General features: G+C 52.1%; 2 protein-coding genes across 3 annotated transcripts in view; one reads left to right on the forward strand and one right to left on the reverse strand.

Annotated features, from left to right (window-relative positions):
* STX8 (syntaxin 8) overlaps window positions 1-14,855 on the forward strand; it is a 122,436-nt gene that overhangs the window by 98,837 nt on the left and 8,744 nt on the right. The window contains exon 8 of one of the 2 annotated variants that reach the window (XM_005141422.4): window positions 763-1,728. The exons of the other annotated variant lie outside the window; for it this stretch is intronic. Within the exon in view, the coding sequence (XP_005141479.2) occupies window positions 763-830 (68 nt within the window). The 3' untranslated portion in view covers window positions 831-1,728. Of the gene's footprint in view, window positions 1-762; window positions 1,729-14,855 lie in introns of those variants that run through there. 2 annotated transcript variants of the gene reach the window in all.
* NTN1 (netrin 1) overlaps window positions 7,826-14,855 on the reverse strand; it is a 97,169-nt gene continuing 90,139 nt past the window's right edge. Inside the window, exon 6 of the mRNA XM_005141423.3 lies at window positions 7,826-8,226. Coding sequence (XP_005141480.2) covers window positions 7,898-8,226 — 329 coding nt within the window. The 3' untranslated portion in view covers window positions 7,826-7,897. The remainder of the gene's footprint in view (window positions 8,227-14,855) is intronic.

Below are 14,855 nucleotides of genomic sequence, written 5' to 3' on the forward strand. Positions count from 1 at the left end.
CCCTGGGTTGCCTTATCACTGTTGCTCACTTGAGAGAGAGAAAATCTGCTTTGCTGGTTTTCTGGATCAGTCTTCTAAGTGATCCATACATATTAAATACCGTCCTCCAGAGCAGCATGGTGTGCCTGAGCTAGAAGGTAGTTGTAAAGGTTTTTAAGATTATATTGGTCATTAGCTTCTGCACAGGAACTGATACTGTTCTGGGTAAGGATGGAACATCCAGAGCCTGTGCAGAGCACTGTTACAACACTGCCTTTAATGCTGGTTGGTCTTAATTTTCCCAAGTCGGGTACATGCCTGAAAGCCCTGCTTTTGCTCTGCAAATAGCTTTGTGTGAAAGCAAGAGTAGTTTGTATTGGAAACAATTTCCTGATACAATTTGGATTTCCTTCTGAATAATCCTTTGCCCCAGTGGGATGGTACAGAGGGATTCTAGAACAGTTTAACTGGCCTTGCTGTGAGTTACACATATCCCCTGGTCTTTGCAAGGCAGATGTTTAAGTAGAAAGATCCCCTGCAGGCACTGGTAAAAAATCAACGTGAAGGGTCAGGAGGAGAAGGAGCTGCTCTGCTAACGTGGGGTTTGGGCGCACATCTCTGCTCAGCATGCAGGGATCTGTGACGGGGCTTGCACTGGGTGAGCAGGAGGGGAAATCAGTCTCAGCTGGGAGGAGGAGCAAGGCTCAGAGGAAGAATTTAATTGCAGAAGACCAATTGTACAAGATGAAGGCAGCAACCTTGACGTCGTTTCATCTTTTCCAGGAATGCTGGTGGTGATTGTGTTGCTGCTGATCGCGATTGCTGTGGTTGCTGTCTGGCCAGCAAACTAATGTGGGTGTGGGGCCCACTGGAGCTGCTGCTCCACAGCTGAGTGCGGAGGACTCTGGAGAAGAGACCAACTTTGTGCAAAGACCTGTGATTGAAATAAACTCAACGGTATTAGAATGAGGCTGTGTCCGGCAGACATCCGCTCTCCCCTCGGTGCACAGCTGAAGAGCGCTACGTGATTTGAAGGGACTCTCTTCCCACCTTCATTTGGCATTGGGGAGGCTGCAGCTGGATCCACAAGAGCTGCACTTCTGATGCATCTGAGGCTGAGCACATGCTGGTGTCAGGGTGCTGCTGCCCAGTCCATGGCTGTGGCTGCTGCTGCTGGGTGGCTTTAAGATACTGAAATGCAGGGGTGGGTTGGGGGTACAGCAGCTCCTCCAATTTCTCATACTTTCCCTAGGGATGAAACCACATTTTTCGAGGAATAGGTGTTTTGGGGAATGGCTGCATCTGGATTCTTGCAGGATGGGAAGCCTCGCGGAGAGGCACGAGACCCCCACAAGATGCACAGAAACTCTGGTGAGTGAGTCAGTCCTTGGGGGAGAGTTGTTGGTGTTGATCTCCATGGATAGATGTGAACAGCAGCAGGTTTCCAGCCAGGTGGGTCCAAATGGAGAGCCTTGCCCTGTACGTGCTCATGAGGACAGCGTGCTCTCCACATTCTCTGCTGTGCTCTGCACATAGGATGTGCTGCATTAATGTACTAACCTCAGCAATCGAGGGCTGCCTCTTTATGACTTTTCACTCTGTTAGACCCTATTTACAAACTAATGAAAAAGACGGATTGAAGGTTCTCTTCTGGCCAAGGAAATAATTATTTTGTTACACTCCTCAGTTTGATTTCAGAATTGACAGGGCAAGCAATAAATACTGAATAAAAGCTGATCCATTTCTATAGTTTATCTGACTGGGTCTTTATTACCGTCTCATGTTTTACATGAACAATTACTCCAACATTTTAATTTCCTAAGAGCTGGTTTGGAGAAGGAAAAAGGCAATTCCTGTCAGACTTCATGTGTATCATGACTTACATTTCCTCCGGATCCATAAGACTTGCCAGCCCTGGGCTGGTCCTCAACTGTGCTGCTTTGCAGCTCTCAGCTGGCTCTTGGCACTCATTTCCCTTTCACTGCCTTCCACCTGCCCAACTGGAGTGGTGGCACATCTAGCACTGATCTGGGAAGTGGAAAGCCAGTGTGTCCTGGTGCTGCATTACATCTTAAGGGACAGGCATCTCATGTGCTTTGCTAGAGAAAATCCTTCAAGCCTTTAAAAGTCCAGTCCAGGTCATGCCTACTTTCTTTTCCTTGGAGAGATGCTTCATCTTACAGCCTTCAAAGGAGAAGAGGGGAGAAAACTGCAGTTTTATGTTCTCATGGTTTTCAGGAGGACACAACAGGTTTTTTACTTGTTTATCGCTTGATGTTACATTAGAAACAGAGCTTTAAGCAAGGTGACTCCAGCTGGCAACAGGTAACAGGAGCCTTGGAGCTGTGTTCAGAACTTGTGCATTCCTGCAGTTCTGTGGAAGGACCAACACTGGAAACTCTCCTGTGCCCGAGCCCTGCAGCAGGATTTAGCTCAGGGCTCCAGTGCAGCCCCTGGATCTCTGGTGACAGCAGGAGAATGACACGTGGTTTATTGAGATGAAGCTACAGACTCGGGTTTCTAATTAAAGCTGCCGTTTATGGAGGGAATGAAGGTTTTGTTTGAATTCCCAGGACACACAGGATGATGCATAATTCATCCTGATCAATGTGACACAGTGACTTTGTTCTGGCAGAGGCTTTAAATCGATGTTTCCTGACCTGTTGGGTCCTCAAACACATTTTTCCTGTTAGCGCTGGGGAAAGGTAGAAACGTGAGGCTTTGCTCTGCTGAAATGTCTCACCATGGGGGCCTCAGACTTGCCCTTTAGTAACATTTAATATGTTATGTGGGTGAGGAGTTTTATTAAAAACCAGTGGATTTGGCAGTGTTCTGCTGTGCTGGGGGAAGCTTTTCTGTCTCCTGCCCCACCAAAGAAAAAGGAAGGTTAAAGCACCAGAGCTATGGGGTTTTGGCTCAGAGCGAGCAGGCTTGGTGAGCCCAGGTCACCAAAGCCTGTCACGGAGTCACCATGCTGCTGGCTGCCCTCACTTCCAGGCATGGAGCAAAGGGTGCTCAAGCTGCCCATTCAATCTATGCCATGGGGCTGCTGGAGTCATGCATTTATTGTGGCTTCTCCAAGTAAAAGTCCCCCCATTCCCCTGGAACGTGCTCAGAGACATCCCAGCTTGGCCTTCCCTTGCAGCTCCTTCATTTCTGTCTCTGAGGATGTGCTCAGGAGTTTAGCTGCTTCCAGTCAGTATTCTATCAGAAAGTGCTGTGGGAAGGTCTGGTACCTGTGAGAGGCACTTCCCTGTCCAAGTGCTCTCGAAAAGAAGTCCTTTTCTCCTACTTGAGGGTAAAGATGATCTCAAAAGGCTGCTGGGTGTTTTCATGTGCCCTTATATCTGGAGGTTGGGTGTGAGCTTGGTGCTGAGCTTGGCTGAGCTCTCCCACACTGCACAGTGGGATGAGGCTGAGAGCAAACACTTGGGTCCAGCCCTCAGTGGGAACAGGCTCTTTCCCATTTTCCAGAGCCACCATTTCTTTGTTGAACAACCACCTGGAGGACACGGAGCCAGAGCAATCTGGGAAACCCATTTGCTTCTGTGAGGAGCCACAGGTGACAGCCCCAGAGCAGAGGTGGTGACACTTGTGACCCATTTGTCTCTGCAATAAAGATCTGAGATTTCTGACCTCCAAGATGTTTTCGGATTCATAAATTATGGGTGCTGCTGAGGCTGCGGGTCAGGCGGGGTGACCCCAGAGCACTTTGCAGGACCTTTTGCCTGTATTTTTCACATTGGAAGTGTTTTGCAGCCTCAGTTCCCTCCTGCCTTCAGCTTTCTAGCTTGTGTGTATGACCAGCCCTTGCCTAGTCCCTTGGGCCAGCTACTTCAGTAGCATCTGGCACCGCTGATGTCCTGTTGGAGATGGGGTGATGGAGCCTGGTATCCCTTAAGCAGATGGGCAGAAAGGGACAGCACTGGCAAGCTGGAGCAGAAAATGGGTCTGGACTGGGGTTGGCAGCTCCCTTGAGCTCAGGCTTTGGTTGTCCCCTGTCCCCATGCCTGTCCACCTGCTTTGTGCAGGGCTCCGCAGGGTTCAGCATGTCCTGCCTCTGTCCCACAGTTTCCTCTAGCGGGCAGAGGAAGAAAGGGGAGCCCAGTGTGATGCTGGGACATACCCGGTCCAGAATTCGCAGAGAGCCCACGTGGGATCCTTCCCAGCCACCCACTGGGAGCCTGCAGTGATCCGTCCATCCCCAAGGGCATGTGGCCACTGATGGGGAGTGGTGGAAGATGCTGGTGAGAAACACAGATGGGGCTGATGGTCAGAAATAGCCTGGGCCCTGCCAGGGGGACATTGGCAGAGACCTGGGAAGAGGAAGGGGATACTGACTCTTCCCTGCACAAGTCCCTGTCCCTTGCGCTGGGGCAGTGGAAGGAAATGGAGACCCTTTTACAGTTTACAAGAGTTTATTCAACTGGTTTCTGACTTTAGTTCTACCAAGTGGGTGCTGAACAGTTACAAGCCCCTTCGGGTTCAATTACAGCCAATCTAATAAAACAAACAACCAAAAAGGGAAAACAAACATAAAGGAAAAAAAAACCCCAACAAAACAACTTGGAAAAACAATAAGAAAATCCACAACTTTTTCACGTGTCATTAAATATATTCATATATAATAACCATAATATATTAGTATGCATTGTAAAGAAACATCGCCCAAAGCAGTGTGCAATGGTCAGAACTAAACAACATTTACAGTTCAAGATATTAACAGAAATAACAAAAAAACAAACCAAAACAACAAACCAGGAACAGGGGCTCTGAGAGGGGAGAGGAGGCAGTGGCAGGGAGAGGGCATGGGCACGAAATGAACAGAAAGGAGACGAAACCAGGTCTGTTGGGTGCTGCCGGCGACGGGTGCTTGTTTTGGCATTTCAGCTGCTCTCCAAAGCCGTGCTGAGGCACCACAGCCCCTCCGCCTCCGGAGCTCCCGTCCCAGGGCACTGGGTGGGCGCTGAGTTCTGTGCTGGTTGTACCTGACAGAGCTGCACCCCTGGGCACAGAGATGGGTGTTCAGGGGTGACTTCTGGTCCCTCTTTGGGAGACTGGACAGAGGTGTTGCTGTGGGAGCAGGGGTGGCTGCAGGGAAGAATTGCATCCCTGGACACCCAGAACAGGGGCTGCTCTGCCTCCCCCAGATGGGATGGGCTATGCACCAGTAACACCAGCAGCTTTGCAGATCAAGGTTACTGGGAGCATGTGAGGGGCACTGGGGGATTGTGGATGGAGTGAAGAGGAGCTTTTCTGTTCTGGCTGAAAAGCACAAAACTCCAGCAGGGATCAAGGGATGGAGTCCTGGAGGAACAGGGATGGGGACTTCACTTCTGTGGGTGGCTCTGGCTGTGGTGGGCTCTGAGTTGTTTTGTGTCTTGTGCAAACTCCGTTTCCTTCTGATTTCCCAGGTTGTGTCAGTGCTTGGAGGAGTCCGGTCATGGTGGGGGGCCAGGGGGGGAATGGTTCTTTTGCAGCCTTCCAAACCAGTGGGACTGGGGAAGGGGCTGAGTCTTGTCCCTGGGTGGATTTGGGTGGTGTCAAGGCTGTGCTGGGGAAGGATGGCTGTGCTTGGTGAGGCTGGAAAATGGGAGTAAGCATTGGATGTCCAGGCATGCTCAGTGGGCATTTCCCAAATCCCATGTCCGATGGCTTTGTCCCATCTTTCCAGATGAGTTGGATCTGGTTGCTTTTAGGCCATTTGAAGATCTCCTGTGGTCCAAAGGCATCCCTGCTGACCAAGGACAAGATGTCTCCAGCTGGTGTGGGGTGTCTCTGGCATCAGTTGATGCTCGCCACAGCAGAGCATCCAAATCCCACTTTTGGGACTTAAAGCATCTGTTTGGACATTTTGCATCAGATTCCATCTTTCAAAACTTGGTGGCTTGGGTTCCCTTGACAGAAAAACTGTTGGTTCTCCTTGAGCTCTGCAGGAAGGAAAACGGAGTTTGCTCTGGGTAAGGGGAGAGAACATGGACCTGTGGGGGGATCACTTGATGCCCAGGGTGGGATTTCTCTGCTAATACCCAAACTGATTCCAGTGGCTGCAGGGGAAGGCTCAGCAGTGCTTGCTCCCTCCGGGTGGTGTCTCCAGCAGCCCAGCATCGGCCGGTGCTTCCCCAGGAGCCCTCCACTTTACACCTATTTACACGGCTGCCTCACTTTATGGTGGTTTATGTCATTATATAAATATTGTCAATTGCTATAAAACAAGGCAAAACCACTGGAAAATGTAATAAAATAGATGTTTCCAAGTTTCCTAAAAGGAGAAATATCAGGGAGGTTTTGCCTTTTGTAGCAGCTAGTGTTTGCTTCTCCTCCAGGTACCCGTGTTGCCCTCCCTGCCTTTCTGCCCTGGCCATTGCCTGTCTCCATCGAGTAGATGAACTCAGGCACCCCATTCCTCAGGGGCTGGTGTGGCAGGGGAGCAGCCTGGCACAGGGACACAGTATCCAGGTGACAAACAACAGCCAGTCCTGCTTTTACTGTGCCCCGGCAAAGATGCTGTAGTGCTCGGACTGGGGCATGGGGTGGGAGGTGGAGGTGGGGTGTCCCCTGCCTTAGTGCGTCAGTGGTGAGAGATGGAGACATTTACATCTGCTGGTTTTCACCCCCAGCAGAAAGAGCCAATGGGTAGCTTCAGGTGGGTCACATCCAGTGCCTGGCTGAGACCCCTTCGCTTGGGGCAGGTCTCTGCTGTAACTTGGCCAAGCCATAGAGCTCTGTGCTCTATAGGGGGAGTCCCTTGGCACTTGTCCCACTTCCTTAGTCTTCCCAGTGGGCTGGCCATGTTATGCAGGGATGCTGAGGAGCTGCAGCTCCAGAGGAAGTGAAGGCAGAGCTGGTGGGTTCAGGAGAGGTGGCTGAGTTTGTGAGTGGAACCAGTGACCTCGGTGTCATCCACATGGATTTTCTGTCGTGGGAGGGTTCATCGGTCTGGTGACAGCAGCAAGAGAGGACCAAGCCCGTGAAGGAAGTCTCAGGGGTGGACGAGGACTTGGGCCATGAAGGAGGACTCAGGAGCTGCAATGGGCAAGGTCTTCCAGAGCCCCTGTGGGAACAGAGCCAGTGTACTCTTTTGCAAAGTCTGGTTGTTTCTATGGGGATCCTGGTTATTAGCTCTTCAACTGTGGATTAGTGTCTGGGAGGGTGCCAGGGCATCCTGTGGGCTCACAATCCTTTGGTGTGGCAGGGACAGCGCTCCTCAGGGTGGGGGGCTGGAGCAAGGAGTTGCTCCCCAAGTTATGCCCATGTGGAAGCTGCCCACTAATGTGGTCTTCTCGCTGTGCCTAACCTGGGATTGGAGCATCGCCACGGCTGGAGGCCTCGGCTGCTCTGAGGTTCTGCACAGCAAGTGATTGTTACAGCTACTGGATATCAAAGAGTGTTCAAATAACCTATCAGCTGATCCTTGGGTCTGTCCTCAGCAACAGGTCTCTGTTGAGTTTCCTCTTCAACAACTATCTTGTTCAACCTAAACTGGGAATACATTTTGGGGGGACGAGGAGTTAATTTCCAGTGTTGCTGTTGATTAGTTTCTTACAGGTTCGATGTTCCCATGCTGAGCTCTGGAAGCAGCAGATGTTAGCATCTGGAAGGCAGTTTGGTGTCTCTTGATTTCTTCAGCCACCAGGGCAGACTGAGGCTGGGGGTGCTGGATGCTGCACACCCACAGCCACAGCCTCTTGTGGATCCATGGGTGAGATTCGTTGTTGTGGGTTTTGGTTTGATTTCTCCTGGAATATGAAGTGCAAACCTGGCAGCCCCCAGCCCTCTGCTCCCTCCCGTCCCCCCCAGCCCATCCCGACAGTGCAACCATCCTCCTGCTGCCCCATTGCCGGCCACTGCCCACCCCAGCTCTACACAAAGCAGCATGCACAGTCAGTCTCTCCCTCTCCCGTCGCCTTCTCCTCCTTTAGGCTTTCTTACACTTCCCCTTCTTCTCCCGCTGCTGGAACTTCCTGAGCCGCCGAGCCCACGTATCCCGCCACTGTATCACCAGGCTGGTTTTGTCTGCAATGATGCCGCTCTGGTCAGGAGAGTCCTCGTTGTTGCCCAGCAGCAAATACTTCTTCATGGGCTTGATTTTGGGGCACTTGCACGCTATGTCCTTGGAGTGGATCCACAGGGTCTGGTCTCCTCGCCGTATCCGGTTGCTCCCTTGTTTGTAGACGGAGATGATGTTGACTGTGAACTTCCACCAGTCGGCATTTTTTTCCGCTTTCAGGATGTGGATCTGGACAGCTGGAAAAAAGAAAACACAACATGAAGCGAGAGGAAAAGATGTTCTAATTTGAGCTGGCAAGAAGAAAATGAATTTCAGGTCTAATAGGCTGTGTGAGGGAAAGGGATTTTGTGTCCTGAGCCCAGGCTGGGGACAGCAACCTAGGGAGATGCTCTTCAGCGTTGCTGCTATAAGGACTCTGGGTACCCAGTGAGTATGGACATGGTTACCCAAGGACCACAAGAGGTGCAGGACCCCAGGAGGGAACATCAGTCTGGGAGCAGCTGTATGCCAGGAATCATGGCTCTCTTTGTGCCAGGAGCACTGGGAATGACACAGGGATACCCAGAGCAGTAGTGGAGAGCAGGTTGCCTCATTCTCCTATGTGGGTCCTGGGGAAGACCATCATCTCCCAGAGTATGGCTCTAAAGCAAGCGCAGATGGAGCAGTTCCCCAGGGCTGTTGGTGCATCATTGTCTGCCCCAGCACCTATGAACTCTTAAACCAATAGGAAAAGTCTTTCACAATCAGTGGGTTTCTGTACACTGGACCCTGCCTCTTGCCTTGCAGCAGCAAGTAGAGAAAATGAATAAACCCAGGAACAGCTTGTTCCTCCAGCCCGCGGTAGCGGCATGGGGCTGAAGCTCTGTGCACAAAGCATGTGGGTAGGGCAGGGAGGCTCCTGTGCCCATCAGCAGTACCAAAATCCCAGGCTCTGCATAGGACCTAGGATGAGCTTTCTTCCGGACCCACATGTCCAGTGAGCAGCTCATGCTGCTGAGGATGGGTTTCTGCATGGGCCAGCCCTCCAGCCCCTCTGCTCACTCCTCCTCATCGGATGGTGCGTGTGCACAGGACCCTAAGGCAGCCCCTGGTTTTAAGAGAAGATAAGCCCAGATCTGGAGCAGAACACTGGGACTGGCCCATGCCTCCAAGCACTTGGCATGTAGATGTAGGAAGGACCTGCTAGGGCCTCCAGCCCAACTTCCTGGGGCCGTGCAAGCAGAGAGCTCCTGTGAATGTTCAGCCTTGGAGCAGGACACCAAATGGGTTCAGACCTATGAAAGGCTTTGAAAACAGGGAGGTTCACTGCTTACATGTTTCTAGGAAATGTTCTTGAGTCAAGATTGTCAATTGCTTACTGTGGAAGAAGACATTGCAGGTAAAAAGCACAGATAAAGGACCATGTGGGAAAGGGAGTGATTGGTCCTATAGCATGGTGAGGAGGAAGAGATACAAGCCTGGAGGCAGGTCCTGCCATGCTATTGGGCTTCTTCCCACTGGTGGTCCATCGTGGTGCAGGGGTGGCAGAGGAGGATGGGAGCAGCCATCGGCTGAGATCGCATCCTCCAGGGAGGTTGAACACATTCCTCCTTGCTAATCCACTCCCAGAAAAACATCTTCACCAGGAAGTGATCCCCAGCTCTCCTGGGTTTGTTTGCTGACTGTGGGAAGAGGGTTCCCACCAGTAGAGACAGAGGTGGTGGTGGGAGAGCAGGCAAGAGCCGGCTGCTCCGTGCAGTCTGGTGCCTTCTGGCCAAATGTTTGAGCTTTCCTCTTTTCTCCCCCTTCTCTCTATGCCCCGTGAGCTGTAACCTGTCCACCTCCTGCCTCAACCCTTGGGCCAGCCCCCAGCCGGTCCAGTCTTGCTTCTAGAAATCAACTGAAGATGAAACTTCCAAAAATCAGGCAAAACTCTCCTGTTTGCCTCGTAACAACCCCGTGTTACCCCTGCACTAGCAGTGCAGGAGCATCACTCTCTCTTTAAAACCACAATGTGCAAACTGACTTTAGGCTCTGGCAGGAAGTGGGGCTCTGCGGCCCAGCAGAGCTTTTTAACACATTGCAAAAGAGATGTTGGGTTTTCTGTGGGTGTTTTTCAGAGCATGTCATGGGCGCCAGATGCTTTTATTACAAACACCAGCCCCGAGCTCCGAGCGGGCGCTTCCCGCCCCGGTGCGAAGGTAACAAAATGTGAGGATTTGCCAAGTTTTCTTTTTTGGAAACAAATCTTTCCAAAAAAGCTTAAACCTTTGACCCGCCGGGTCCTGACAGCATGGAGAGAGTGAACGAAGGAACGGGGAGGGCGGGCACAGGAAACGCTGCTCTCAAACGCAGTCTGGAGGTTTGGATGTCAGGGCCCCCGTCTCTTATTTGTTTTTCCCCTTTTATTAATGAAGTGGAAGGAGTGAAGCCGCGGAGCTTGGCTGGCACAGCCGCAGCTGCCTTCACTCACGCCGGCTGCTGCCCACAACTCGCATCCGGGACATGCGGCTTCCCCTGAGCCTGCTTTCAGAGCCCAGGTTTAGGCTGGGGATTTTGGTGATGATGTGCGGAGGTGCCAGGGGGAAGTTTCGGAAAGCCGGATCTCTGCGTGGAGCCCCAGGGATTCGGGCACTTGTTTCTTGTGAGAGGTTTCAGTTCTGTCATGGTTTTGGGGGTCAGGGGGAGTCAGCGCTGCCCCACCACTCCAAAGCTGGCTTTGCTGCATGGTGTGCTCCTTCACCTGCCATCTCCTAGGGCAAAGCTTGGCTTTGCCTGTCCCATGGTGAACTGCTTTCATGTGGCCGATGCACCCACTGAACTCCTGTACTGAGGCTCAGGACTGACCCTGTCACTGCATCCCTTGGAAAACATCCCTGAATGTGTCTATGGGCAACCAGACGACAGGATCTAACAGGGGATGATGGTTGTTCAAGTGGGTGGCGGAGGTGGTGCTCCCCTGGCTGTGTCCCCCCCCAGAATGGATGGTGACCCGGGGGGGGGGGGGGGACGACGACAAAAGAAAACAGAAGCTGCAGCCCTGCTCTGCTCCCCACCACCCCTAAAGAACCCCTCAGTCAACCAGTCATGGGGAGCTGGGACAAAGGGGCTCAACAGGCGAGGGGAAGGTGCTTGGTCCTGGTAAGTGCCTGGGGCTGCCCCATTAAAACCATCCCACCTAATACCAAAGCTGCTGAACTCAAATCCTGCCTGGATGTTGCCTCACCAGCCCAGGTGATGCAAGGAAAAGCTGGACAAGTGGTCCCCAGGCTGCAAGGAGGGGATGCAGCTGGGGCCCACCCTGCTCCCCAGCTCCTTGAGGCTTGGCCAGGAGCCTCCAGCCACAAGAAAGACCTGAGGGGTTGATGCTGCAGATGAAAGCAGAGGGGTGGATGATTTGATGTTAATAAAAACAAAAATCAACCCTTTGAAAGGACATGTTTGAGGGCAGCAGTGTGAAAGCTTAAATAAAAGCAGCGCCTCAGAGCATTCAGAGACCATGAGTCAGGGACCCAAAAAACCATGAGATTGCCATGAAAAGAGTGAGGCTGGAAAAAAAAAAAAAAAAAAAAAAAGAAGTGTATTTCTTTTTAATTTACTTTTGGGGTTTGTGATAAATGTCTCTATTTCAAGATTTCCCCTGCCAAAGCTGACCTGGGACTGGCCAAACCCACCTATCCTATGTTCTAACCTGCCTATGGGAGCTGGAGCTTTGTGAAGCTTCCAGTGAAGGGGAGAGATCCCATGGGACCACTGGGGTGGCAGCAGGAGCTGGGAGAGACAAGAGGGTCTTCCCATATGGACAGATGGAGATGGGTGCTGGAGACAGGGGCTGTGGACACAGGAGTCCCAGCCTGAGCAGGGCTTCCCCAAGGCTCAGGTCCCTTTCTCACTGTGCAACCAGAGCAGAGCCCATGTAGGTTTTACTCCAGCCAGCAGCAAAAGGTGATCCTAGTGCCACTTGGGATTGGGAATAGAAAGGGCAGCTCATCACTGGAGCAAAGAGTTAAAATGGGATCCCCCCTCCGCCCCATTTTTATACTTGTAATCCATTTCCTGGTGCCTTCTCCTGCCTCCGGTCACCAGTTTCCTCCTGGTTTAATATTGGAGATTTATGGCCCCTAATCCCAGCCGGCCTGGGCACAGTCCCTCCCTGCAGTGCCGGGGGGGAGGGTGCTCCCTTTGGGATGCAGTTACAGGAGGGATTGCTCACTGCTTCCCCGCTCTGGGAATGGGATTTCTCCACCTTGCAGGATGGTGGAAGGGGCTGCGAGCCGGGGATGAGCCAGGGACAGTGCTTCCCCACCTTGGGTTTTTCTGTGGATTCAGGGATTTTTCTCCCTCCCTCTCTCTTTTCAAGCTGCCTTTTGAAAACTCATTTTGCCTTTTTCCAGCAGTCTCTGCCAAGCTCCTCTCAACAAAGGGGGTGACTAAGTGAAGTCTCCACTGAAGGAAGGATTTTTTTACTCTTTTTTCCAAGAAAGGGCAAAGTGAGCAGATGATCTCACCTTTCAGATGAGGATCCTGCTCCTCACCCCCATCCTTCCCTGGTGTGGCACTGGGGGCATGGGAGCAATGACTGGGATCACAGTGCTGGCACCCACCAAAACGCTCTGGCATCATCTGTGCAGGATCAGGCCCTGCTGCAGTGCAGAGAGCTCAAGATCGAGTGGAAATCAAGGTTAAAGAGTTCCAGGTTTACCTTTACTACTGCCGCCCATCTCACACCACCGACAGTGGGAAAAGCCCCAAGGATCAGACTGAAACGGCAGCATCTGAGCAAGTGAGGGATGCTCCTGCATCACCTGTTAAAATGATCTCCTTCTGGGCAATGGGGGAATCTCCATCCTCAGCAGGGACCCCCCACTGCTGCCCTGGGCTAAATTTAACTGCCCAGAACCCAGCAAACCCCCTCTGTAACCCATGGGTTTTGTGGGAGCTGAGCGACCCCTGCGCTCCACCAGGCAGCCAGAATAAACCAGGAAAAGCTTTTCTGCTTCTGTTCTTGCCCGCCCCCCCGAAACCTCCCAGCCTGCCCTCCCTGTGTCCTGCTCCACTCCAAATATTTGCACCAAAACCCATCCCGCAGGAAAGAGCCCAATTTAAAATAAAAGGAATAAGAAAAAAAAAATCCAGCAACAAAAAAACCCCAAACCAAACCAGCCCAAACCCAACCGAAACAAACAGATAAGAAAAATAAATAAGGGAAAATATCCCCTTTGAATCGCTGAATGAAATGGGGAGCTAAAAAGCCCCATTGAGAAGCGCGGGGCGGATGATAGCTTCCCGATTGAGCGGCGGTAGAAGTAACTCTGTTCAAGCTAATTAGGGTCTTTTAGGACATTCAGCCCAGCGATGCCAGTGTAACGGTGAGGAAAAGAGCCTCCTAATTGGCTTCCTGCTGGGGTGTCAGTCCCGAAGTCTTTATTATCCCTCCCTGCACCTTTTCAACCTTTTCTTCTCTCCCTGGCTCTGTCAAAGCCATGGGCTGCCCCGGCCAGACCGGGCTCTGCTGCAGCATCCCTTCTCCTGCTGCCTCGCTGGGCAATTTGCCCTTGGAAAAGCAAACCCATGGTGGTTGCGGGGCTGGTTGGGGACCCTCCCGGGGCCAGGAGGGCTTGGGTGGAAGCACCCCAGTTCCTGTGCTGGGACAGCCTGTGCCAGCTCATCTGAAACCAGCCCTTGAAAAGGGTGTTGTCTCCCTTGTGCCTTTGCAGAAGAGAGTGATAAAAGAGGAAATAAAAGCTCTTTCCAGTACCAGTATCCACTGCTCTGGAGGCATCTCCTGCCCGAGACAGCTCTTGAGCTGTTCTCATCTCCTTAGCATCTGCTGAAGCACCTGAGCCCACAGTACAGCCTCAAACAGAGCCAAGGTGAGCGCTCATCCAACCCCCCAAGAAACATCTCCCTGGTGAGCTCACACAAGGCAAGGAGCAAAACCAAACTGGGGCTGGGGCTGCCCCTTGAGCAAAGCCCATGTGCTACTGCCACCAGAACATTGCAGCCTTTGCGCCAGAGCCACAGGGCCAGATAACACTGCTCGGCTGTAAGCATGCTTCCCAGGGGATGCATGGCCCTACCAGCCTCTGAGCCACTGGGACCAATTTGGATCATGACAGGTCTGAGTTTGCTGCAATCAAGTGGCTGCTTTCTCTCCTCTTGAGACCAAATGCTTCAACATGAGCTCGGCCCTTAGAAGCCAGGTGGGCAAATGAAGGGATGCACATGCCTAGTGTGGGAAACACATTCTCTGCTGCCTACTAAGGTACAAATGACCTTAGTAGCCAGCAGAGAATCAACACATGAAACCCCCATGGCTTTAATAGGCTCAGCCCCACTCCTGTCTTTAACAACCTCATGTGCTAGCAGTTATTTTTTATCGTGCAATTGAGCCCTTTTCCCCAAGGAAAAAGGCATTATTTGGACCTTCCCAACACCTGATGAATCTCTGGTGGCTCCTGACAGCGTGGCCAGACCTCGGTGTGACCTTTCTGGATGGGGATGAGTGCACCCAAGCCCTGGCACCGAGGGATGCTCTCCACAACCCTTTTGCCATCTGAGTAATGGAAGAGTAAATGGGAATGCAAATAAAACATTTGCCTTCAGCCCCTCAGCCTTCCCCTGAGCCTGCAGGGAGGTGCCAGAGCACAAAGCGAGCACGGAACAACCCTCGGCCGGCCCTGCCGGGAAGTGCCTTGTCCGGGGATGGGCTGTTAAATGGGAATTTGTTCTGCTCTCACAAACACTTCCCAGACACGCTGAGCCGCTGCTGGGAGCGCATTTAGGGGAGGGAGGAGGTGTCTCTGCTCCAGGATGCGTTGATGCAGATGGGAGGTTTCTTCCCTTGGTGTTCAGTGAAAATATAGATACATAAAAATATACACAC

The sequence above is a fragment of the Melopsittacus undulatus genome, chromosome 11, assembly GCF_012275295.1.
Source record: "Melopsittacus undulatus isolate bMelUnd1 chromosome 11, bMelUnd1.mat.Z, whole genome shotgun sequence".
Lineage (NCBI taxonomy): Eukaryota > Metazoa > Chordata > Aves > Psittaciformes > Psittaculidae > Melopsittacus > Melopsittacus undulatus.